This window comes from Nelumbo nucifera, chromosome 1, assembly GCF_055504915.1.
Source record: "Nelumbo nucifera cultivar China Antique chromosome 1, China Antique-T2T, whole genome shotgun sequence".
Classification (NCBI taxonomy): domain Eukaryota; kingdom Viridiplantae; phylum Streptophyta; class Magnoliopsida; order Proteales; family Nelumbonaceae; genus Nelumbo; species Nelumbo nucifera.
Window position 1 is genome coordinate 6,761,811 of NC_142649.1, and position 23,920 is coordinate 6,785,730.

The 23,920-nt window shown below is 38.8% G+C and overlaps 2 protein-coding genes across 4 annotated transcripts in view; one reads left to right on the top strand and one right to left on the bottom strand.

The window, feature by feature from the left end:
* The window catches only part of FTA (farnesyltransferase A), a 31,751-nt gene extending 19,081 nt beyond the window's left edge, over window positions 1-12,670 (top strand). Inside the window, exons 3-5 of the mRNA XM_010244447.3 lie at window positions 7,156-7,276; window positions 11,602-11,697; window positions 11,932-12,670. Of these exons, the coding sequence (XP_010242749.1) occupies window positions 7,156-7,276; window positions 11,602-11,697; window positions 11,932-12,372 (658 nt within the window). The 3' untranslated portion in view covers window positions 12,373-12,670. The remainder of the gene's footprint in view (window positions 1-7,155; window positions 7,277-11,601; window positions 11,698-11,931) is intronic.
* Window positions 12,671-14,546: 1,876 nt separating this feature from the next.
* ATNTH1 (DNA glycosylase superfamily protein) overlaps window positions 14,547-23,920 on the bottom strand; it is an 82,237-nt gene continuing 72,863 nt past the window's right edge. For 2 of the 3 annotated variants that reach the window (XM_010244444.2, XM_088896326.1), the window contains one exon: window positions 14,547-14,998. In XM_010244444.2, coding sequence (XP_010242746.1) covers window positions 14,855-14,998 — 144 coding nt within the window. In that variant the 3' untranslated portion in view covers window positions 14,547-14,854. Of the gene's footprint in view, window positions 14,999-15,556; window positions 15,653-23,920 lie in introns of all 3 variants that reach the window. The other variant, XM_088896327.1, reaches the window with a different exon arrangement.

A 23,920-nucleotide genomic window follows, 5' to 3' on the forward strand; every position in this document is an offset into this window, starting at 1 on the left:
AAGAATGGTTGCTCCTCTATTTAGGGATCTTTGAAACTCAATTTTGATGACCATTCATTCTAGGTCCCTATGGTGTTGGTACAGTACTTAAAGCGCTTGGGGCAGATGGTTTCTTAAGGCTAATTGGAGTTGGGAATTTTGCTAGTCTAGGAAGCTTTTTTTTTTTTTAATTATTGGTAATGTCAGAATTTTCAGAATAATTTTATTAAAATTTATAAAGGGAATAATCTTACAAGTATGCTGACATCACACAATGTCCTTTTTTATTAATCAATAAAAGTAGGCAATAGAAGCATCCCTTAGAGAGGCACAAGGTGCTACCTCTCCCAACATAATAAAAGGTTACATATTACAACTGGACCCAATACAATTGATTTCTATTCACCTCTTGCTTAGCTAAGGTATCCTTTACCCTATTGACTGATCTCCTCACCCATTGTGTTTTCAAAGCCATGTTTCTAGTGAGCCATTTAAATTTCTTCATTTCATCCCTAAAACAACAAAGCATAGACTCTGGTTCCTTCAGCTACCCCACCACCATTTTAGGATCCCCTTTAATCATCTTTACTAGTATTCAGATCATTGGACGACATCCTTGATGCATTCATGTTCAAGGCAGTAAATCTGGACTTATTCAAAGGATTTATGGTCGGTCAAGATAGCATCCACATTATTCATCTCCAATATGCGGATGATATCTTCTTTGTAGAGGACAAGAGAGATTATGTTCTTAATCTCAAGAGAATTCTCTAGTGCTGCGAAGCAATGACAGGGATAAAAACCAATTTGGAGAAGAGCAGTATCATTGGTATCCACATCCCCCAACAAGAGTTGATAGGCCATAGCAGAATGGTGTGGCTGAATGCAAAAACATCCATCTACTAGAAGTTACACGGGCCCTCCTTATCCAGATGAATGTGCCAAAGATTTATTGGGGTGTTCTTACCGTTTGTTATCTCATTAATAGAATGCCTTCATCAGTTCTTCAAAATAAGATATTGGGGTGTTCTTACCGTTTGTTATCTCATTAATAGAATGCCCTCATCAGTTCTTCAAAATAAGATACCTCATTCTGTCTTGTTTCCTGATGCTCGCTTGTTTGCTTTACCACCTCGTATTTTTGAATGTGTTTGCTTTGCCCATCTTTTTGATCGCCAACATTACAAGCTTGATCCCCATGCAGTTAAGTATTCTTTTTGGGATGTTCAAAGACTTAGAAAGGGTTCAAGTGTTATAGTCCTCTTTGTTGTCACTTTGTTAGTACTGATATTACCTTTCATGAATTTACTCTGTATTTCTCATTTACTGATTCGCTTCCTTCTCCACCAGGTGATTCTCACCCACTTCTTGTCCATTTTGTGACTCTTCTCTAGCCTACTTGCACTACTCTACCTAGGCCACCTATTCAACAAGTGTATCTACAAACGTGACTGGCTTCAACTCCAACATCAACTGCCTTGTTGTTTGTGGGTCCTGCACTCCTACTGCCCCCTCCATTGCTACTATTGTTGTTTTAGTTGTGCAGCCAGTTTCAGACCTTGATTTACCCATTGACCTTCAGAAAGGTAATCATTCTTGTACAATGCACCCTATTAGTCAAAACATAGTCATTATCACCTTATGTCCTTGCCTTTGTTACATCTCTTTGTGCAATCTCTATTCCTAAATCCCTATAGGAAGCATAGTTTTCAAGGTGCCAAGGCGAGGCTAGGTGACAGGGGGGCACCTTGTCACCTAGGTGATGGATTTTTTTAAGTAAAAATCACATATCCTAGGGTAGTTCCGTAGGTTCCATAACCAACTTTCTTTAATAACTATCCATAATTTTCATAAGAAAATTATAAACTTCATGTTTAAGTCTAGAAAATCAACATATTTATGAGAAGAAAAAGAAGAAAGGAAAGAAAATTCAAAAAATATAGGGGCTGAATCCCTATTTTTGTTATAGGGAAGAATGTGTTGATTAGACAAAATTTTAAGTTCTTCCCTTGCTTATTGGTTCAGATTTTGAAGTCATTGCAGTATGCAAAACTACTTGGCAATTGGGCGAGGTGAGCCTCCAAGGGCGCCTTGTTGCCTAGGCATCACCTTGACAACTATGATAGGAAGACTTGTCTAATCTTGGGTGGAGGGCAGTTTTGGAAGAAGAAATGTTGACACTTCATCAAAATGGCATGGGATTTTGTTATTTTCCCTTCTAGTAAGCAACTTGTGGGATGTAGATGGGTATATGCAATGAAATTTAACACTAATGATACAATAAAGAGACTTAAAGCTAATGTAATTGCTAAAGGGTTTACTCAGACTTTGGTGTAGATTTTGATCAAACATTTTCTCCATTTGCTAAGATCACCTCTGTCTATGTGGTTATTTCCTTGCTTGTGACTAATCATTGGCCCTTGTATCAGTTAGATGCTAAGAATGCTTTCCTACATGGTGATCTTATGGAGTAAGTGTTCATGAAGCAACCACCTAGGTCTGTTGCTCAAGGGGAGTATAAGGGTATGGTTTGCAGGTTAAAGAAGGCATTGTATGGTCTGAAATAGTCTCCACATGCTTGGTTTGACAAATTTAGTGAAGCAGTTGTGGAGTTTGGCTTACACAAATGTTAGTTTAATTATTTTGTGTTCAAAAAGACTTCTAATGGCGGTATTTTTATTCTTGTTGTCTATGTAGATGGTATTGCTATCATAAGGGGTAACTCACAAGGCATCAGTGAATTTAAGTAATTTCTATAGGAGAGGTTGCATACTAAAGATCTTGGCATAGAAGTGATGAGATCAACCAAAGAGATCTCTCTATCACAACGTAAGTATACGTTGGACCTACTTGAGGGGACAAGCATGATGGGATGTAGACCAATTGCTACACTCATGGATCCCAACACTAAGCTAGTTTCAAAATAGGGAGAGTTAGTTGATGATCCTTGGCAGTATAGGAGACTTGTAGGGAAGCTGAATTAGGGATGGCAATTTTCCCCAGCCACCAAGTACCCAACCTCCCTAACCCCATTAGGTCAGGGATGGGGATTAATAGGGATCCACCAAGTCCTCGCTTCGTCTTGACCCCGATTATTATATATATATATATCAAAATATATTTAAAACACAACTGTTTTGGACACCTCCCATTAAAGCTGAATTAGGGAGCGGGGATCGTTGCAATGGCTTCTAGGTCGATGTAGAAGAGTAAAGCACGACTGGTTTGGACACCTCTCATTGAGTGCTTTATGAAACTGAACTTTGATGGGAGTAGTTAGGGCAGCCCAGGCCTTTTTGGAATTGGAGGGACCATACGAAATAAGGATGGGAATCTGAGAGTACTCTACTCAGGACCGATGGGGAATGGAGACTCCTTAAGGGCTGAACTGTATGCAGTCCTACAAGGTATACAGATTGCAAGTGAGATAGGCTTGGAGAATTTGGTGATAGAAGGAGACTCCAAGGTGGTGGTGGGTTGGCTTAAAGACCTAGACTTAGTGATATGGTGTTATAGAAATGAAATGAAGAAATTCAAATGGGTAACACAACATATGAATTTGACTATAATATGGGTGGGAAGGGAGGCTAATGCATTTGCTGACTATCTAGCCAAGCAAGGAGTAACTGGGGATCAGTTGTTTTGGGCCCAATTGTAATTTTAGTGTTGTTTTCTTTTAAAGAGTGAGGCTGCACCTCGTGCCTCCCCTTGTGGTGCTTGTAACAAACATTTATCTTTTTGCTGATAATGAATTTTTACCTATAAAAAATAATTTAAAATATTATATATATATATTTTAAAACTTTCCTTTATTTTAAGTAAATTTATTTTTCAAAAAATAGTATTAATTAAAAATTTTGGGGATTCGGTTCCTCGTTCCCCGACGGGGATTATATCCGGGATGGGGATTTATTTTAAAATTGGGGTTGAATTACTTGACCAAGCTGAATTACGTCACTATCACCCATCCAGGCATTTGTTTTGTAGTGGGTGTTGTAAATCAGTTTATGAGCTCTCCGTGTGTTCCACATCTTGAAGTTGTGTATAGAATCATGAAGTACCTTAAGGGATCACCAGGTATGGGAATCATCTACAGAGATTATGGTCATTTATTGACTATGTTTGGGTTCACAAGTGTTGACTGGGTTGGATCACCAATGGATAGGAGGTCAACAACAAGGTATTGTATGTTTTTTGGTGGAAATCTTATTTCTTGGAAGAGCAAGAAACAAAACGTTGTAGCTAAATCAAGTGCTGAAGCTGAGTATAGAGCCACGAGTCAAGCAACAGGAGAATTAGTGTGGCTTAAGGTCCTGTTCATTTACAAATTTCTCACTTACCCAGGTAAATGTTTCTTGGGTAACACTTGCCCATGTTCTTTTGGTTCCTAGGTAAGTAATATAATGACCTTTTTACCCACAAAAAGCTAATGTGAAAAGGGCAAACTTGTCCCATCATGTTTTATAAACTTTTCCCCCTAGTGGGAAAGTTACCCACCTGGGAGATGGGTAAGTTTTACCTAGGTAAATTAAGATCTCTCTACCGTGGGGCCCAATAACTAATGCAAAAAGAACACTGTAAAGTTGGTCAATGGGAAAGAGATACCCATTACCAACTTCCCCCCTCTTATTTACCGGTAAATGAATAGGGCCTAAGAATCTTCTTGAAGAAATTGGGATTCCAATGAAGACTCCTATGCACTTGCATTGTGATAATCAGGCTGTCTTTCATATTGCATCAAATCCAGTTTTTCATGGGAGGGAAAAATATATTGAGGTATACTGCCACTTCGTTAGAGAAAAAGATTCAAGATGGTGATATTGACACACCATTTGTGAGGTCGGGGGACCGGTTAGCTGATTTATAGACCATGGCCCTACATCATCCTTGTGATTGCTTCGGTCAGGGTTGTACTACAGGCAAACTCCTAGTTTCTTCTTGGGTCAGGGTTGTACTAGGTGGCTGAAGATTAGTCCTAGTGATTGCTTCGGTCAACTGCCTAATAGCAGTTTCTAAACCTTGAATGAATGCTGTTTGTTGCTGTTGTAACTCTCCGATGGCTGAGAGAATCTCAGATCCATCATTGGAAGCATTGTTGTGGGCCATGTCTGAGAGAAATTTCAGGCTCACGACCTAATGCAGAACAGGTCTAACAGATCTGTTCTAGTGATCTTTACAGCAAAAATCATCCAAACTGTTTGAGAAATTCAAGGGAAAGAAAGAAAATAGAGTGAAGAAAGAAACTGCAGCTTTTTTAAGCTTGAAGTAATTGAATATCCTCCTTTTTCTTTTTTGAACAGCAGCTAATAATGTTCTTATATAGGGGTTCTGTTTAGGTCGGCAAGCAATAAAACCCTGAAATTATAAAAATGCCCCTGTCCCAAAATAGTATGGAAAGCAAAAACAACCTTATCTAATAGCTATATGCCCTGTAGGACTCTTCCTAACAATAACAATCTACTACAAATCATTAACTGACTGAGAAACAACCTACGAAACCATCAAAACAAAATTAAAACGTGAATGCTTCACTTTCTTGTTCCTTTTAGATTTGTCATGTGTTTCTTCAGAATTAAGTGCTGCAGCTAGACCTGTTCATGGGCCAGGCCGGGCTTTGCTTCTTTATAAACAGAAAATTACTAGGCGTGAGCCCGAGCCCGACTCGACCATCGGGCCTAGATCTTGAGCCCAAGCCCAACCCTATATAAAGCCTGAAGCCTGACTTTTATAGGTATTTTATAACGTATTAATTATATATTATTATTAATATATTATATATCGTATTTCTGTTATATATTTAATATTATTGGGTCAGGCTCGGGCTCGGGCTAGGCTTATTTGGGAAAGCCCAAGCCCACGGGCTTAAAATTTTGTCCAAGCCCATGAACAGGTCTAACTGCAGCCTCTATATTAGATGGTGAGTGAGAGTTTAGGGTTATTCGGCATATAAGGGCTTTTTATCTTCTTTGATAGGAAATGGTAACTTTCATTGATGAATTTAAATAAAGTACAATTACAATTTTACCACCCACATGATGGGTGGAACATGAGAACAAGAACCTTTCAAACAAGCCCAAAACAAAGCCTCCCTAGTAACTCCTTGCTTAGCTAAAGTGTCAGCCATTCCATTTGCTGACCTTACCCATTTAAAATGCACCCTAATCTCCCTTGCTGAGCTAATAATCTCTCTTAGAGGCTGTCTAAGTGACCATACTCCCAAGTTTCCAGATTGCATCCACCCTATTACCATCTTGGAGTCTCCCCTCACTTCTAATTATTGCATTCCCCATTGTTTCACCAATCTCAGGCCTTGGAGCAAGGCCATGACTTCTGCCCTGAAGGAATCTTCTATTCCAATCAGGCCCGAGTAAAGAGCCAAGACTTTTCTTCCTCAATTCTGAAAAGACCCCCAACTCCTGGCTGGCCCGGATTACCCAAGGAGCTTCTATCAAAGTTTAATTTCACCCTGAACTGGCATGCAAGAGTATTTTGATAGTTTGTATTGGGTAGATGGGTTTGTTCAGGTGGTAGGGCTATGGGTCTAATGGTGGATTTAGAGGATTCTGGGCTAGAACTTGGTTTGCTTGGGGGTTTTTAGGTGTTTTGGAGAAATTAAAATGGCCTGGTCAGGTATAAAAAATCGAGTGCTGACACCCCTGAAAAGGCTTGCTTTTAGCTTTGCAAGGCTGACTCTCTGCGATACTCATATGGAGTGCGAGATATCAATAAGAATTCAGCTCTGCGAGATCACCTTCGCCATGTGCTCTGAACCTATGTCTTGCCCTCAAATCCTTAAATGTATATCCACTCTGTCACAACTTGTAATACAACTATAAGTCTTTAGAGGGATAGCTGAGGCTAACAATCTCAATGGGTGTATCCCCCCTATTGTTTACTTATTCAGAAAAAGAAACGATACACTGTGTCATGAACTAGATGCATCTTTTTTCCCCTTGAATCTATAATGGGAGCTGTTTGCTGAAACTAGAGTTTTCTGATTGGATCATGTTAATCTATCTAATGGAATGTACTATTTTTGTTTCTCAAGGAGCTTTTGGGGGTGGGTTAGGTAGGTTGGCAATTTGTACTCAGGACATGAAGGATGGATGGCTACCTTTTTTCTTCATTTTTTTTTTTATAAATTTATATATTAATCCTAATGATATATTTCTGCAGGCATCATAGGCGCTGGGTTGCAGAGAAATTGGGAACTAAAGCTACAGAGTTGGAACTTGATTTCACCAGGAAGGTCCTTTCACTTGATGCTAAACACTATCATGCCTGGTCTCATAGGCAGGTATAACTGCAATGCATTTTTTTCACTAGGTTGCAGGCTTATCTTTTGAAAATTGGCATGTGAACAAGTTGGGAACATTAAGCATGAGTATTCTACATGGTTCAAAATGTTTAAATACTTCCTAATATTTTCATTTTCATAGGTAAAAACGTGAAACATTACTAAAATGTATCTTGACATGTTCCCCAATTTTTTATTTGATCAATATAAGGTTTTAAATTTACATATTTGTAGATATCAAACAAAAATTTGTTTTGATATGATTTTTTTCTATTTAATGAATTCTGGTTAAATTTTCTCAAAAAAAAATATGATTCTTTTCTATTTAAAGTCATTATTTTTTCCAAATTTATCATTATGGATGACATTTTTTTCCTTTATGAAACATTTTGAATTTTACATTATCTATACTATATAATGCCAATACCTGCCTTGGTTTCCATGCAGGCCATAAAAGTTGAACCAGAGTATTTTTAATGACATCATTTCATATAAGTTAATACTTACAAATGGCAATGGTCCAAATAATTTGATCTTTGAATCTAATCAATGAGTTAAGACATTTAGAGCAATGTTTTAAAACATGGAGGCGTGATCCAAGGCATGAGGTGTAGTTCAGAACGCAAGAGGCATAAGCCTCCCGAACACAAGGAGGCGTAAGCCTCCTTAAGAGGGGGGGGGGGGGGGGGGTTAGGAGGAAGAAGGAGGAAGGGGAGGAGGATGAAGAGGAAGGGGGGATCTCATTTTTTCTTTATTTTTAATAAAAATCTTTTATATTAAGATGAATAAAGATGCATAACATTAGTTGAAAGGGCTGCATTGAAAAGGGGGGCAGGGGGGTCTGGCTTCGGGCAGGGGACAAACCACTTTCTTTCCTCTTATCTTTTCTTCTCTTCTCTTCCCTTTCCTTTTCTCTTTTTTTTTTCTTCTCTTTCTTTTTTTCCCCTTCCCTTTCTTTTCTTTTCCTTTCCTTTTTTTTTCTTTTTCTTTTTTCTTTTTTTTTTCTGTCTTTTTTATATAAGATGTGCATGAAGCTTATGAGGTGTACGCCCCCTAGCACGCCTCATGAAAAAAGCGAATGAGGCGTACGCCTCTAGCATGCCTCATGAAGAAAGTGTATGAGGCGTACGCCTCAGAGGTGTCAGTGTCTCTGGCATATGCCTCGAGGCGTTTTGGGAGCGCCTCACCTGGAGGACACCTTTTAAAACACTGATTTAGAGTTCAGAAAAAAACAAAAATAAAATCAAAATCTAAATGCCTTTTCACCTTTTTAGTTTTTGTTTTTTATCTAAACTAGGGACTGACAGGATGCAGCTTTTCTGGGCTGTATTGTAATGATTTGAATTTTGTAAGTGGAGCAGAGCTGTATTAGTATTCAGACCAGGAAGAGAGAGAGAGAGAGATTAGGCAAGAGAAAACAGGCGAACCTCTCTTAGAAGAGAATATTAGAGTCTAATCTCTCTAAGAAAGTCAGCATATATATATATATATATATTAATAGAGAATAAGTGCAAGTACAATAATGCCCCTGTTTATGATAATTTTAGGACTGAAGTGCCCTTATTTTCTTTTGGTAATTACTAGATTACCCTGCCTCCCAAGACTTAACATAAAACAGCTCTCTCAACAGAAAGGGAGACGAGACAGAGAGAGAGAGGGGGAGGGAGGGAGAGATTAGGCAAGAGAAAACAGGTGAACCTCTCTTAGAAGAGAAGATTAGAGTGTAATCTCTCTAAGAAAGTCAGCATATATATATATATATATATATATATTAATAGAGAATAAGTGCAAGTACAATAATGCCCCTGTTTATGATAATTTTAGGACTGGAGTGCCCTTATTTTCTTTTGGTAATTACTAGATTACCCTGCCTCCCAAGACTTAACATAAAACAGCTCTCTCAACAGAAAGGGGTCATAATTTTCGTAAGCTTGGGTCGAATTGGCTTATTGTAAATCTCAATTCATACATTATCTAATATTTTTCCACTTTTATCCAGTTTTGTCCAGCCATAATCATCTTCATATAGGATCAGTTAGATCCAATTTTCTTCAAAATCCTAATTTAATTGCCCTTAGATTCAATTATTCCAATTAGCTCTACTAACCTGCTCAGCTATTCTAGGCACAACCCCAGTTCAACCCACTCTAAAATTACCTGTAGGTGCAATCTCTAGCCTAGAGTCTACTCCTCCAGGACCCTTCCTAAACCCAATAGGCCTCCTTCTCACCCTTAACACAACTCAAGCATAGTCTAGGTTCAACTCATAGCTCACTTTTTTAGTAGACCATATGATTGATTCCTGTGACCCCCTTAGGTTTCAAACCTTAGTTTTAATCCCTCTAGAACCACCTTAAATAGGATCAATCTAATCTAGATGCCTTCTTAGTTTATATTAGGTGCAATCTTTTTCTCTAGTTGCCTTTAGGTTTGAATCTAGTTGCCTCAATTTTTTTTTTTAATCACTAATCAGTAATCAATTCACTAGCTTAATGAAGTTAACATTATAATGGGTTTCTGATACAAAGGAAATCAAATCCTTTTCAAGCTTAAAAGCCCCTATTACAGTTGCCTCCTGAGATTTAGAACAGCCCAACCCAGGCCTGGTTTTCATTCTTCTCGGAATATCATAGATGGACCAACCGAACCCAAGGTCATAGCCTTCCTGTTATCAAGCAAAATTTCAACTTTAAATCAGACTCCAGGTCCTTAACCTATATCCATCAATCTGTTCCCATCTAGGGCTATCTCAGCTCCAATTGAACCCATGTATCCAAGACCATCCTACCCATCTGCTAACATCAATCTCCACAAGGGTTAATACACATCTATTCAATGGTCAAATCAGACTCTAAGCCTAGTCAACTTCAAACCATATTAATTCTTCCTAACCTGAATATCCAAGATTAATCCACATACAAAACTTTTGATCTGAAACCAAAACCCAATTGAAGCCTAATTGGTGTATCTTGGCCCAAAATCAAGATTGATCCATATAGGGTCAACTCTTGACCAAATCTCGAATCAAGATAGCCTTTAAGTTTTCTAACTCTCTTGGCTTTGACTTATGAATTAGCCTACATAGCCATTAAAACCCCTATCCATCTGAATTAAATGATCAAATTCCAAATTAATACCACCAACCAGTATTGTTTGGGTGCTGCTCTTCTGTTTTGATGTCAATGATTGGTAGGCAGACTCTTGAGTTGCTCTATTGGAGACTCTAAAACATTGTTGCTTACAACTGGCCATGGATGATGGTCAAATATGGACAAAAAAGTATGATTGGTATTTTCTCATCTGCCATTCTCTCTCATGGGAGAAGCAATTAAAACTTATTTCCATGGTGATGAATTTGGAATACCTGTATCCTTGTGAAGTGTCTTTCTTCATGTTGATGGCAGTCTTGAATATAATTCTTACCAATGATCATCTTGTCAACAAAGAGATGAATAATCTTGATTCATTTTGGTTAAATGACTTACCAATGTCTTTGAATATAGTTCTCTCTCTCTGAAATGAGTACATTTGGAGGACCTGGCAAGGTTCATTTCCTCATGGAAAGAGGGCTTCAGTGCAAGAGGGAAAATACTATGGAACTTGTTCCCTTTTGCACTATGCTCTTTTTGGAAAGAAAGGAATTGAAGAATTCCTCTGTAGAACTAAGTGTTTGGGGTACTTACGGAAGACTCTTTTTTGATGGACTGGGATACTCAAGCAGTTTGGTGGAATCAAACAGGACCATTTTAGGAATCACTGAAGCAATATTATCTTCTATTCTTCCTTCTCTATGTAGTAGGGAGCTCATAAAGGCTCCTGCTATTGTTTTTCATTTAAGTTGTTTCCATGTGCTATTTCTGAGGCAGCTTCTCCATCTGTTTTCTATATTACAATGGTATTTATCTATCAAAATAATATTTCTTAGTTTAAAAAAAATCAATTAATCCATGATATTTTTGTCAATCTTGATCAGTGACATAGGTATAGATGATTAGGTTTTTTTTTTCACCATATAATTTGATTCCTTTTGAAATTCAAAACTAAGGCTACTTAAAGCTATTTTTAAGTTTTAAAGGCAGCACTGTAGGAAATTTTAAATGTTTCTTGCTGGATCCATGGATCATATCTGCTGTTATTTTATCATATTCCATTGCCTTGGGGAGCAAATGTTACTGCCATTATTTTATCATATTCATATTCCACTGCCTTGGGGACTGGCCATGAGGCATACATTCATTCTTTTGTTTGTTTTTTGAGAAGCTGATTCAAAAACTGCTGTTATATGAATGTGCAATACGAGACTGAAGTAATATCATTCCATGCAGTGGTCTCTTCAGGTGTTAGGTGGATGGGAAGAAGAACTTGACTACTGTGGGAAGCTCATTGAAGAAGATATTTTTAACAATTCTGCTTGGAATCAGGTAAGGCTGAAAACTCAGAGATGTTGCTGGATATGTTATAATAGCTATGTGCCTTCATGGTGGAGCATTTACCATGGTTCTCTCAACATCCTTTTGTGCTTATCATTCGTATCAAATTTGTATTCCTGTGAACTGTATTCATCCTATTTTCACTCTTCTATAAGATGCATGACATGTGCTTGACAAATGACTGCAATTGCTAACGGGTATATTGTAATTGTGTTACTGTAACAGAGATATTTTGTAATAACAAGGTCTCCACTATTGGGAGGTCTACAAGCCATGAGAGAGTCTGAAGTACGCTACACTGTTGAAGCCATTCTAGCCAACCCCGACAATGAGAGTCCATGGAGATACCTTCGAGGTTTATATAAAGGTGACACTTCATTATTGTTAAGTGACCCCCAGGTGGTTTCAGTATGCCTGAAGGTTTTGAGTACCAGTATGAACTGTGTATTTGCTTTGAGCTTGCTTTTGGACCTTCTCTGCCTTGGTTTCCAACCAGATCAGGAATTCAAAAGCGTGGTTGAGTCTCTAAGAACTTCAGACTCAGCTACACCAGATTCAAACTTGGCAAAGACTGTTTGTTCTGTCTTGGAAAGGGTAGATTCTTTGCGGTCAAACTATTGGGCATGGCGTAAGAACAATCTTCCTTCTCCGGCTGTCCAAAGTTGAAGAAAATTTGCTATTCTCATAAGATTTGTATGATCTCCTTTTGGTCATCATTCATGTTTTAATATTTGCTTCTCAAATATTAGGAATCAGGGGGGATGGATACTGCATGAAGTGTTCTTGTCTTATTTTTAGATGGATTTGTCCGTATTGATCCATTCAATTGAGAGGATCTAGATCAAGGACTTGTATTGTAATGCCTTGAATTGGTGTACTGTGGACAATACCTGATTAAACTTACTGATAATGATGGGTGGAACTCCAACCACCTGCTTGTAATGCCATGGTTTTCATGCCTAAATGATTGCCGGATTGATGTTGTAATTATAGGAACTCCAAAGGACTTTATAAATTAATAATCTTTATACAATTTACTTTTTTGATCAGTAATCAAAGTAGATTTCATTACTTAGAGAAAAAAGATAATACAGAAACATGGGCAGCCTCGGCTACCAACAATAGAATACATAGACAAATTGATGATCAGTCTCACAATTGAGCCCAAAAGCACTCTGCTCTATTTACCCCTTGCTTTGCTAGATGGTCATCTAAGCCAGTTGCCGACCTAGGAGCCCATTGAAATATCAGCTGCATATCCCTTGAGAACCTCTTGAAATGTTTAAATTTGTTTGTGAAAAACCAAGGAATCTTCTTGTTCTGCTTTAACCAACTTATTACTATTTTGGAGTTGCCTTCAACTATTAGCTTCCGAAACCCCATTTCCAAAGATATTTGCATCCCATAAAGTATTGCCTTCGATTCTGTTGTTACAGAGTCACACTCCAAGTATTGCCTTTATTTAGTAATTATGTCCTATTCATTTTATGGGGCATTTTTACACTACTCCATGCATCAATTTAAATAACCAATCCAGGACAGGGACGGGGTATATACATTAAACATTTTTAAAATATTATTAATATTAAATTTTTGAAAGTATTTCTATATGATTATTATAATGTCGCTACATATATTAGACAAATTTCAATTTTTATGTTATCTTGATGATTTAATGATGATAGTTAAGAGCCCATCCAATTTCTTTCTTTTAAATAAACGATTTCCCAAAGTAAGATTTTAATTGAAAAAGAAAAAAGAATTCAATTGGGATCAGGTTAGGGTTGTCAATGGACCCAGAAAGTCCAAGGCCCAATTTGATTCTGATTCTGATTATGATGTTAGAACTTGCATCAGGTTAATAATCAGATAAGATGTGGATTTAATACCACCCGATCTAATTAAAATCTAAGTCTGATAAAGAGTTATCATTTTATGTATATATGTAATATGATTATGGATATGTACGAATATTATGTATAATTATATAATTCTTATAATTGATAAATTTAATATTTTATATTTATTTGCATTTATTATACATGTATAAGTTAAAAATATTTTTTAAATTTTTGATCATTTTAATCACAATAAAATGGTTGTAGATTAAATCTAAATCTGATCTAAAATCCAACATTATAATGAAATGTTGATGCGGATGCAATTAGGTCCAATTTGAATGTAGATGCGGATTGTCTAGGGGTTTCATAATCAAATGTAGATGCAGATGCAACTGGGTCCAATTTGAATCCAATCCGTCTATAGCCCTAAATCGAGGATAGGGATGGGGAGTATGACCCTGGCCTATTACCATTCCTAAATTCTGCCATGTTGAGATATCAAATTAATAAAAAATAGATATGATAATAGTAATAAATTAATCATTGATAATTAATAATATATAACACCAATACATGGAGTTAGTCACAATACAAATACTACCATAATAAGCTACGAAAATTAAAATAAGTATTAATAAAAAAAATAAATAAAATCTAATAAAAATGAGTAGCAATCAAAACAAACTTATCTAAATATAACGAAAATAAATAAACATTAATAGAAAAATTAATATAAATTAATACAAGTTTATCTAACAATGCATAATCATCTACATCGCATACCTACCTGCTCCATCGGCTACATCACAATTTACTTTTTCATAACGTTGCTGCAAATGCAAGTTTCGAGCTGCTATTTAACTTATCTAACTGGAACCCACCAATCTCAAACAGACATCAGCCTGCTGACCGGCAAGACCTGTATCAATTTGTTTGGAGTGCTTTGTGGACCCATATATAAGGATAATGTCTACCAATCAGGTAAATATGCAATAATAATTAAAATCTAAGTTGATCTTTCAATTATATAACAATTGTTCATTGAGTATCTTCCAGTACAAGTTTTGCAGAAAATATTCTTGCCAATATGTTGCCGAGGGATCCAAAATACATAGGCGAAATGCCTCAAGCCAATGGAGCAAATAACTCGTGTTAATGCTGGGCATGCATGAAAACTTCCCTAACATAGACTCACACAAAGGCGGTGAGAAAAAATTATGCAAATATCAGCAGGGATCAGGAAAGCACAAAAATTTTTCCATTCTTCCAGAAATAGCTCCAAAAAATCCCTAAAAAAACAGCATTCCTTAAGACCTTTTAGTAGAACTTGATCTCTTTGTTTTAGGCAACACAGAACTTTTCTCCTTAAAAGCTGATGGACAGAGGTCATTTATGCCACAAATTTCACAGTGAGGTCTAAGAGGAGTACATATCGTCTGTCCAAATCCAACCTGTAATTATACAGGAACAAAGAAATGATCAGCATAAATGATTGGATAAAGCTTCCATCTGTTTATGGCATATAGACTTTGCAAGACTAAAGCAAAAGCTGTCATCAGTTTCATTGGTAACATTTATTCAATTGTCTTTTTCATTCATGGGCCGTAACCCTATGACTGATATGAGAGCTTTGTGGGTCCCATGCCATACATTATTCAGGCCTAATTGACTTAAAACATATCTAATTAAGAAACCACTTGGTAATGGGCCTAAGCCCATTAACTAGTTAGACTAGTCCCATGTGCCTTGGGTCGAATACGGGTATGAATTTGGGTATGGATCTCCAATGTGATTAGAAGTCTAACCAAATCAGATTTGGATAGTCCTAAACACAAGGGGATTCCAAACACATTGATCCAAATGAAGCATCTTCCCTGCAAATTTAATCACCTGCCTAATTTCAATTCAGGATAATGAACAAAACCATTTGCTTCCTTCCTCAAAATCTCATCAAATGCTTCTCTACTATTACACATGAATAGGAACAGCCCTGCATTCAGTCTTCTTACCTTATAAAATCCAGAGTTCCTCCAGTCCTCCCATGCCTAGCTCCCCACACCTCTTTCGTCAGGATCCGACTCCAAGAATCTCCCAACTAAGCCCACCTGTAACACCTCCAACCATTCCTGTAATTTACCAGATTCCTTCACAATAATATGCATCTTCATTGTTATGTTGAGAGTGGATTATTACTTGGTTCCAAGGCCTACAAATGGCATGGCAGATGGGTTGGCCAATACATTGTTGTCTGAGCAGAGTGTTCTTTTGTGAAACTGTCTGAAAGTATTATGCATTTGTTGGTTGATTGCAGCTTCACAAATTGTCTGGGGCTTCTTTTTTCAGCTATTTAAAATGGAAGTATGGAAGGAAGTAGGAAAGCAAAGATTATCTTTTTTTTTTTGTTTTTTGAAAAGAAAAGAGGTAAGGTAAAGTTTATTTATCATGAAAAGATAATCAATCATACAAGAATGGGGGAAACCACAAGCTAGTTCGCCCCCAAAGGATATGATCATAACTTCCACAGGCTAACTGAGCTGAGCATCATAAACAAGTTCTGATTACAAAATTCAGGATAGAAAGCCAAGAAGCAAGTCTGGCCACAATACATTGGATTAACACCTCTGCTTCTTTCTTCTCTTTTCTGAAGACTCTGTCATTCCTCTCAGACCATATAGTACTGATTACTGCTGCTGGAATGGCTCTCCATATGTATTTGCCTTTTTTTGAGAGGCCCAGAAGGTGCCAGCTATGAAGCAGATCCTTCACTGTACCCGGCATTACCCAACAAACACCAACAGCATCCAAGAAATGAGACCAGATGGTCCAGGCGAGCTTGCAATGAATACAGAGATGTTCAATGGATTCCTCTTCAAGACCACATACCCCATAGCTAATGTCATCCAGGCTGGCACCTCTTCTTGCTAGGTTGCTTCTTGTTAGGCATTTCCCAAGTGCAGAGGCCCACTTCTTGTTAGGAAAGCAAAGATTATCTGGAGTTGTAAACCTTTTAGTGTCCTGGGGAGTATGGAAAGAAAGGAACAAGCAACTTTTTGATGGGGAATAGAAGTCCAAGGAGAAGATGTGCATGACTATTGGTTCAAAGCTGCTAGATTGGATCTTGTTGCTTCTGGATTTTCAAGGAACCAAAAGAGAAGAGTTTGGAGCTGATATTGGCAAACATTAGATTTGTAGCAGTTGATGTTTCCTTTAATTGTTTAGTTCCATTTACTGTTTGTTGCTCTATTTGTAGTGAGTGATGTCTCGATACTCAATAGTCTCTGTAAAAAGAATTATTTTAATAAAAAATTTCTTTTTCTATTGGTCTTAAAAAAAATGATTCTTCAGTTGATCTATTATAATTAAATGCTCATTGCATGAGTTTAAAATTTTCTTGAATTTACTTAGTTTTAACTCATAGTATCTATAACTATAAGACAACTTCACAGCATATTGTTCTATCTATAACCTTAGCTTCCTGGCTTTGTTTGATGATTTGCATCAAGATAATAACCTAAAAAGGTGCATCTTTGCTTCCTTTAGCATTTTATAAAATACCATAGTATATTTTTGCATACATCACAACGTTTCCTCCATATATATAATTTTTACAATTTTCATACAACATTTTGACATTTTTTTGAAGAATAAAATATAAAATTTTATTAAAAAACATAAACAGTTACAATCTGTTCAGGTGTCAAGATAACACCCTAAACCAAAGCAAACATACATCAGAAACTTCAGTTCAGCAAAGTCTGAAGGTCTAGTTTGCTCAAATTCTGGAAGAGACATGACCCAGCTTGTGATGAGTTTTCCAACCGAGGCCACATTCTCTTCGGTGCTTCTTTCCTTTCCTTCAAATAGCCTCCTGTTCCTCCCCCCCCCCCCCCCCCCCGAGTCCAGCAACTGCAAAAGGGATGCAGCTCCAAACAATTTTAGCTCTCAAGCTTCCTCTGAACTTCGGCCATGAGGAAAAGATCTCTGCTGAAGAAGATGATTGAAACATGGGCATCCCAAAAAGGAAACAATAGAAACTCCAAATGAAATTTGCTAAGTGGCATGAAAAAAACAAATGGTGTAATGTTTCCTCATCTGACTTGCATGTAGCAGTAGCTAGCCAAGCAAAGTCCCCTACTTTTTAGATGATCTGATGTGAGGATGCTATCCATTGCAGCCAACCACGCAAAAGCTTCAATTCTTCGAGGAACTGGGTTTCCCCATATTCCACCCATTTGATCATTAGTTACACAGTCCTTAGTAAGGACCATGTAAAATGATTTCACTGTGAATTTTCCGTTCCTGCACTCCTTCCACCATTGACCATCCTCACGAGCAGTAGAAATACTGGTATGCTCCAATTTCTTCAGCAATAGAACACATTCCTCCAGCTCTTGGTCACACAGAGGTCTTCTAAACTTGGGACTCCAAACCACCTTACCGTCATTGACTTCAAAGCATTGAGCCACAGTAACCTCATGATCTGTCAGCATGTACAGTCTTGGACACATCACATAACTTCCCAGCCCCACTCCATTCATCCTCCAGAACCTCACTCACCATACCTCTAAAATCCTGGTTAAATCTCATTATACCCTTCCACACACACACCCCATAGGAATTGGGCACCTCCCTTGGTTCTCACCACCCCATACTTCCCTACCACCACTCTTCTCCATAATGAGTCTTTTTCCTTTTCTAGCCTAAACCTCCATAACCATTTTCCAATCAAAGCTTTTTTTTTATTGATAACAGTGAATTTTATTAATGGAATAAAAAGTTACAAAGCAAGGGAGCTAAACAATCTTAACTCCCAGAAGCAACCGAGGTACACCCAAATTAAAAAGCAATTATAACACAGCCCAAAAAGGCTTCCCAACAGAAACTCCCAAGGGAGTGAGCTCCCAAATTTTAACAGGAAAGGACAATCCAACAAAAGATGGTTGTAATAGGGCTTTAAAGAATGAAGCACAGGTGAAAGAACCCAAGGGAGTGAGTGTCCAGATTCTATTGTCTGCCTTTATTGGATCCAAGAAAACCCCATCAAGGATGGATAATAATGATAAGGTACGGTCTAACTTTGAGTCCCTTATGTCTCTTCTCAAACCCAAGTACCAACCAAACCCAGAAGTTGAGTTGGAAGGTACAAGGAAGGTAGAAACCGGTTCATTTTTAAGGGTAGTGATAGAAAAAGGAGCCAGAAATTGATCTTTTAAAGGAGAATTTCCAACCCAAACATGTTCCCAAATTTTAATGAGATTGCCCAAGTGCAAGTCATACCTGATCCAGGGAGAGAACAAAGGCAAAATAGCTTGAATAGCCAGGGAGATGCTCTTGTAGTCCTTGTCGGAATCCTAGAGTCTCAATCCCATCCATTGTTTGCAATCCCATGAATACTACCCACTATCTTGACCCAAAGCTTTTCTTTCTCCAATGAGAATCTCCACAACCATTTCCCAAGTAGTGCCAAGTTCCTATTCCTTGTGTTCCCAATACCCAAACCTCCTTCCTTCTTGCTTCTACACACCACCTAACACTATGGTCCTCCTTCCCCGGCTCCCAAAGGAAGTCTCTCATTAGTTTTTCCAACCTACTAGCCACCCTAATCGGGACCTTAAAGACTAACAAAAAATAAACTGGAAGGTTAGCCAATGTAGACCTAATTAGGGTGATTCTCCCTCCCAGAGAAATAATTTTTCTTCCATGTGGCAAGCCTCTTCTCAAACTTTCGGCCTACAAACTTTCCCTTCCCAAAGGAAGTCCCTCTGAATTTTTTCTATCTCATCAGCTATAGAAGTTGGTATTTTCAGCAGTGAGAGGTAATAAGTTGGCAAATTTGAAGCACACTTCTTAGCAAGGTAATTCTACCCCCCCAAAGAGAGATACCTCACCTTCCAGCTTTCCACTCTCTTTATGAGAGGTCTCCAAGTGCTTGTTGAATCAAATTTAGCCCCAACTGGAAGTCCTAAGTAAGACAAAGGAAGCTCCCCAGTTCTGCATTCCAAGACTGCCGCTAATGAAGACATCTCTTCTTGGCTGATCTCCAATTTCAATCATGACACTCTTCTCCAGATTTACCTTTAAACCTGTTAGCAATTCAAAGTTTGCTAACACTGCCCCTAGATTCAGAACTTGCTCCTCCACTGCATCTAGAAAGATGAGAGTATCATCTGCAAATTGAAGATGAGAAATGCAAGGCCCCTCAGTCCCAACACTAAACCCTCCTAAGCATCCTTCCTAGGCACCCCTCCTTAGTAACAGATTTAGGGCCTCCATTACTAAGACAAACAGAAGAGGGGACAAATGATCCCCTTGCCTCAACCCCCTTGGTATTTGGAAGAAATCTGTGGAGATTCCAATAAGCATCACTGAGAAGGAAATTGATGAAATACAGCCACACATCAAGCCCCTCCATTTTTCCCCAAACACCATCAGCCTTTGAATCTCTTCCAAGAATCCCCACTCCACATGATCATATGCTTTTTCTGTCTAATTTGCACACTAAGCCAGGTCTTCCACTTCTCAGTCTTGAGTCTATTCATTCACTTGCCACCATCACCCCATCCAAAATTTATCTTCCCTCCACAAATGCCATTTGAATCTCCCCCACTACTTCATGAAGAAATTTCTTTAGTCTCATTGATAGAACATTTGCAAGAAGTTTATAGGGACTACAAATTAGACTTATTGGCCTGAAACCCTTTATGTTTACAGCCCCATCTTTTGTATTAGAAAAATAAAGGTTCCATTAGCTCTCTTATCCACTGCTTTGTTTCACTGAACTCATTGATCATCCGCATAAAATCATTCTCTAAGAAATGTCAGCACTGTTTTAAGAAATTGAAGTTGAAACCATCAGGCCCTGGAGCTTTTTCTCCAGTTATCCTCTTTAAAGCCTCCCTAACTTCTCCAACTTCAATCTCCCTCTCCAGCCACCCAGCTGCCCTCTCTCTGAATTTTTTTGGTTCTACATCCCCCAAAGATATCCAGCACCATTGCCTTCCTATGTACAGCTTTCTATAGAAACCCACCACTAACCTACATTTTTGACATTTCCAACATGTTTCCTATGTTTGGATGACTGACATTTCCAACATGTTTCCTATGTTTGGATGACTGACATTTCCATACCACCACCATTTTTAACCATGGCTTGAAGACAACTGTTGTGCATAAATGGAAAAGTTTGCCCAACTGGTCAAATCACATATATATGGCATCATGTCACTGAACAGCAAGGCACTATCAAGATTGGACCCATCTCCATTTGCATTGAAGTGTACCGCTTTAGCTTTCTTCATTAGTAAAAATAATCCTTTCATCTCCTCAAATGGCCTTGTCTCTGATTTTACTTAAATGCCCAAATTTTTTCCTATTGTATTTCCACTTCTGCCAGTTATCTTCCTTTTCCCTAATATGACAAATGTTTCTCCCCATTTAGTCGTACCTTCTGCATATTAGTTGGTTTAGGTGGGGAGGCTGATTAATGACAATAACCCCTCATTGATCAGCATTAAATACTACAATTTCTCCACATTGTAGCAATCAAAGTGGAGAAATAAACTTCCTAATCTGATCTTCAGACATGCAATCCACTTCTAAACCTGTTATAAGCCTTGAAATAGGAGCTCCCTACCCATGCCCCATCAATTTAGTTGTAGAAAAGTTATATTTTTCAGACATCTTTTAAGATTATTGTTGAAGTTTGACCTGCCATAGAACTCTGTCTTGTTCGTTGACTGTAGAGTAAAGTAGACAGCAAGAAGTAGGAGAGGAAAGAAGAAAAGAGAGAAGAGAGAAAAGAGAGAAAGACTGGTTCGAATTAGGGAAAAAAGTTAATCCCTTGATTCGGCCAGACCTATTATTATATTATTGACTTATTGAAAAAGACTTGAGTGCCCTTCTTTAAGTAAGAGGCACTCGAACTAACATAACAGTACACATCAGCATTCTCAACAAGTACAAAGACTGAAATACCCCTTCACTAACACCACTAACACTCCCCCTCAAGCTGGTGAGTATATATCATATAATCCCAGCTTGTTACATATGTAGTCCACTCTCCCCCGACTCAAGCCTTTTGTAAACAAGTCTGCCCACTGGTTTCCCGTACTAACATATGCAGTTTCTATCACCCCATTCAGCACCTTCTCTCTCACAAAATGACAGTCAACTTCGATGTGCTTGGTTCTTTCATGAAACACTGGATTGGAAGAGATATGAACCGCTGCCTGATTGTCACAGTAGAGCTTCATTGGAGTACTGATGTCATATCCTATCTCCTGTAGAAGGTTCCTCAGCCACACTAGTTCACAAGCAGTATGTGCCATGGCCCTATATTCCGCTTCTGCACTGCTTCTTGCCACAACTGTTTGCTTCTTACTTTTCCATGTTACCAGGTTACCCCCCAGAAAGGTGCAATAGCCTGTGGTAGATCGTCTATCAGACATAGAACCTGCCCAATCAGCATCGGTGTATCCTTCTACTACCAGTTTTCCACCACTTCTGTACAGCAAACCACGACCAGGAGCTCCTTTCAGATACCTCACAATCCTTAGCACTGCATTCCAATGTGGGACCAAAGGTTTCTGCATGAACTGACTCACCACACTAACCGCAAATGAAATATCTGGCCGAGTAATGGTTAGATAGTTTAGTTTGCCTACAAGTCGTCGGTATCTGCCAGGCTCTTCAAACACTTCACCTATATCACTGCTCAGCCTCGTATTTGTTTCCATAGGTGTCTCAGCCGGTTTAGTACCCAACAATCCTGTTTCTTCCAGTAAATCAAGCACATATTTCCTCTGGCACAAATTAATGCCATGCTTAGATCTTGCTACCTCTATGCCCAAAAAGTATTTCAACTTGCCAAGGTCCTTTGTCTGAAAGTGTTCCTGTAGGAATGCCTTCAATCTGTCAATGCCCATTTTATCATTCCCAGTCACAACGATATCATCCACATACACCACCAATATTATTTTACCTGCCGAAGAGTCAAGACTGAAGACAGAGTGATCAACTTGGCACTGTTTCAGACCAAACTTCTTGACCACCTCACTGAACCTACCAAACCATGCTCGAGGGGACTGTTTAAGTCCATAAATAGCCTTCTTAAGTCTACATACCTTACCATCCTCCCCCTGAGCAACAAACCCAGGTGGTTGCTCCATGTAGACCTCCTCGAGCAAATCCCCATGCAAAAAGGCATTTTTGATATCGAGCTGATGGAGAGGCCAACCAGACATAGCTGCAAGGGAGATGACGACACGAACTGATCCTATCTTAGCAACCGGGGAGAACGTCTCCGTGTAGTCAATGCCATAGGTTTGGGAGTACCCTTTGGCAACCAGCCGCGCCTTCAGGCGCTCAACACGACCATCTGGCAAGTACTTAACACTATACACCCACTTACAACCGACAGCCTGCTTCCCAGGAGGAAGAGCGGTGAGATCCCAAGTGTGATTATGATGCAAAGCAGAGAGCTCTTCTTCCATAGCACGGCACCACTCTGGAGAGGTAAGGGCTTCCTGGACATCCTTAGGAACAACCACGGAGGATAACAAAGATATGAACTGGCGATGGGAAGCGGAGAGGTGGGTAAGTGAAACAAAATTGGAAATAGGGTGAAGGGTGCAAGTACGCTTACCTTTCCGTAAGGCAATAGGAAGATCTAGGTCGGAGGCTGGTGTCGAAGCTGGAGCTGGATCTGTCGACGGTGATGAAGCTGGAGGAGCTGCAGCCGGTACACGTGGGCGATGTGTATACACGTGACGGATGGGTGGACGGTCAACCAATGGTGGCACCGGAGGCAAGGACGTAGGCATGACTGGAACCAAAGGAGGTGGATCAGCCACAGGAAGAGGAAGAGGAGGTGGTGATGTGGGGGAAGCAGCAGCACCGGACCCCACGAAGAACGGAGTAGACTCAAAGAATGTAACATCAGCACATACCAAGGAACGACGAGAACTAGGATGATAACACTTGTACCCTTTCTGAGTTCGGGAATAACCAAGGAAGATACACTTCAGGGAACGTGCATCTAACTTGTCAGTCCCGGGACTCAGATTATGAACGAAGCAGACACACCCAAATACCCGAGGAGAAAGCGGAAACGGAGACATGTTGGGGAATAAGACACTAAAAGGAGAACGACCATCAAGGATAGACGTGGGCATCCGATTAATTAAGAAACAAGAGGTGAGCATTGCATCGCTCCAAAAAGTTTTGGGAACATTCATGTGGTGCATGAGGGAGCGTGCCGTTTCTACAAGATGGCGGTTCTTTCTCTCAGCAACCCCATTTTGTTGCGGAGTATAGGTACATGAAGTTTGGTGTATAATCCCATGGTGGTCCAAGTATTCTCGAAAAGATGAGGA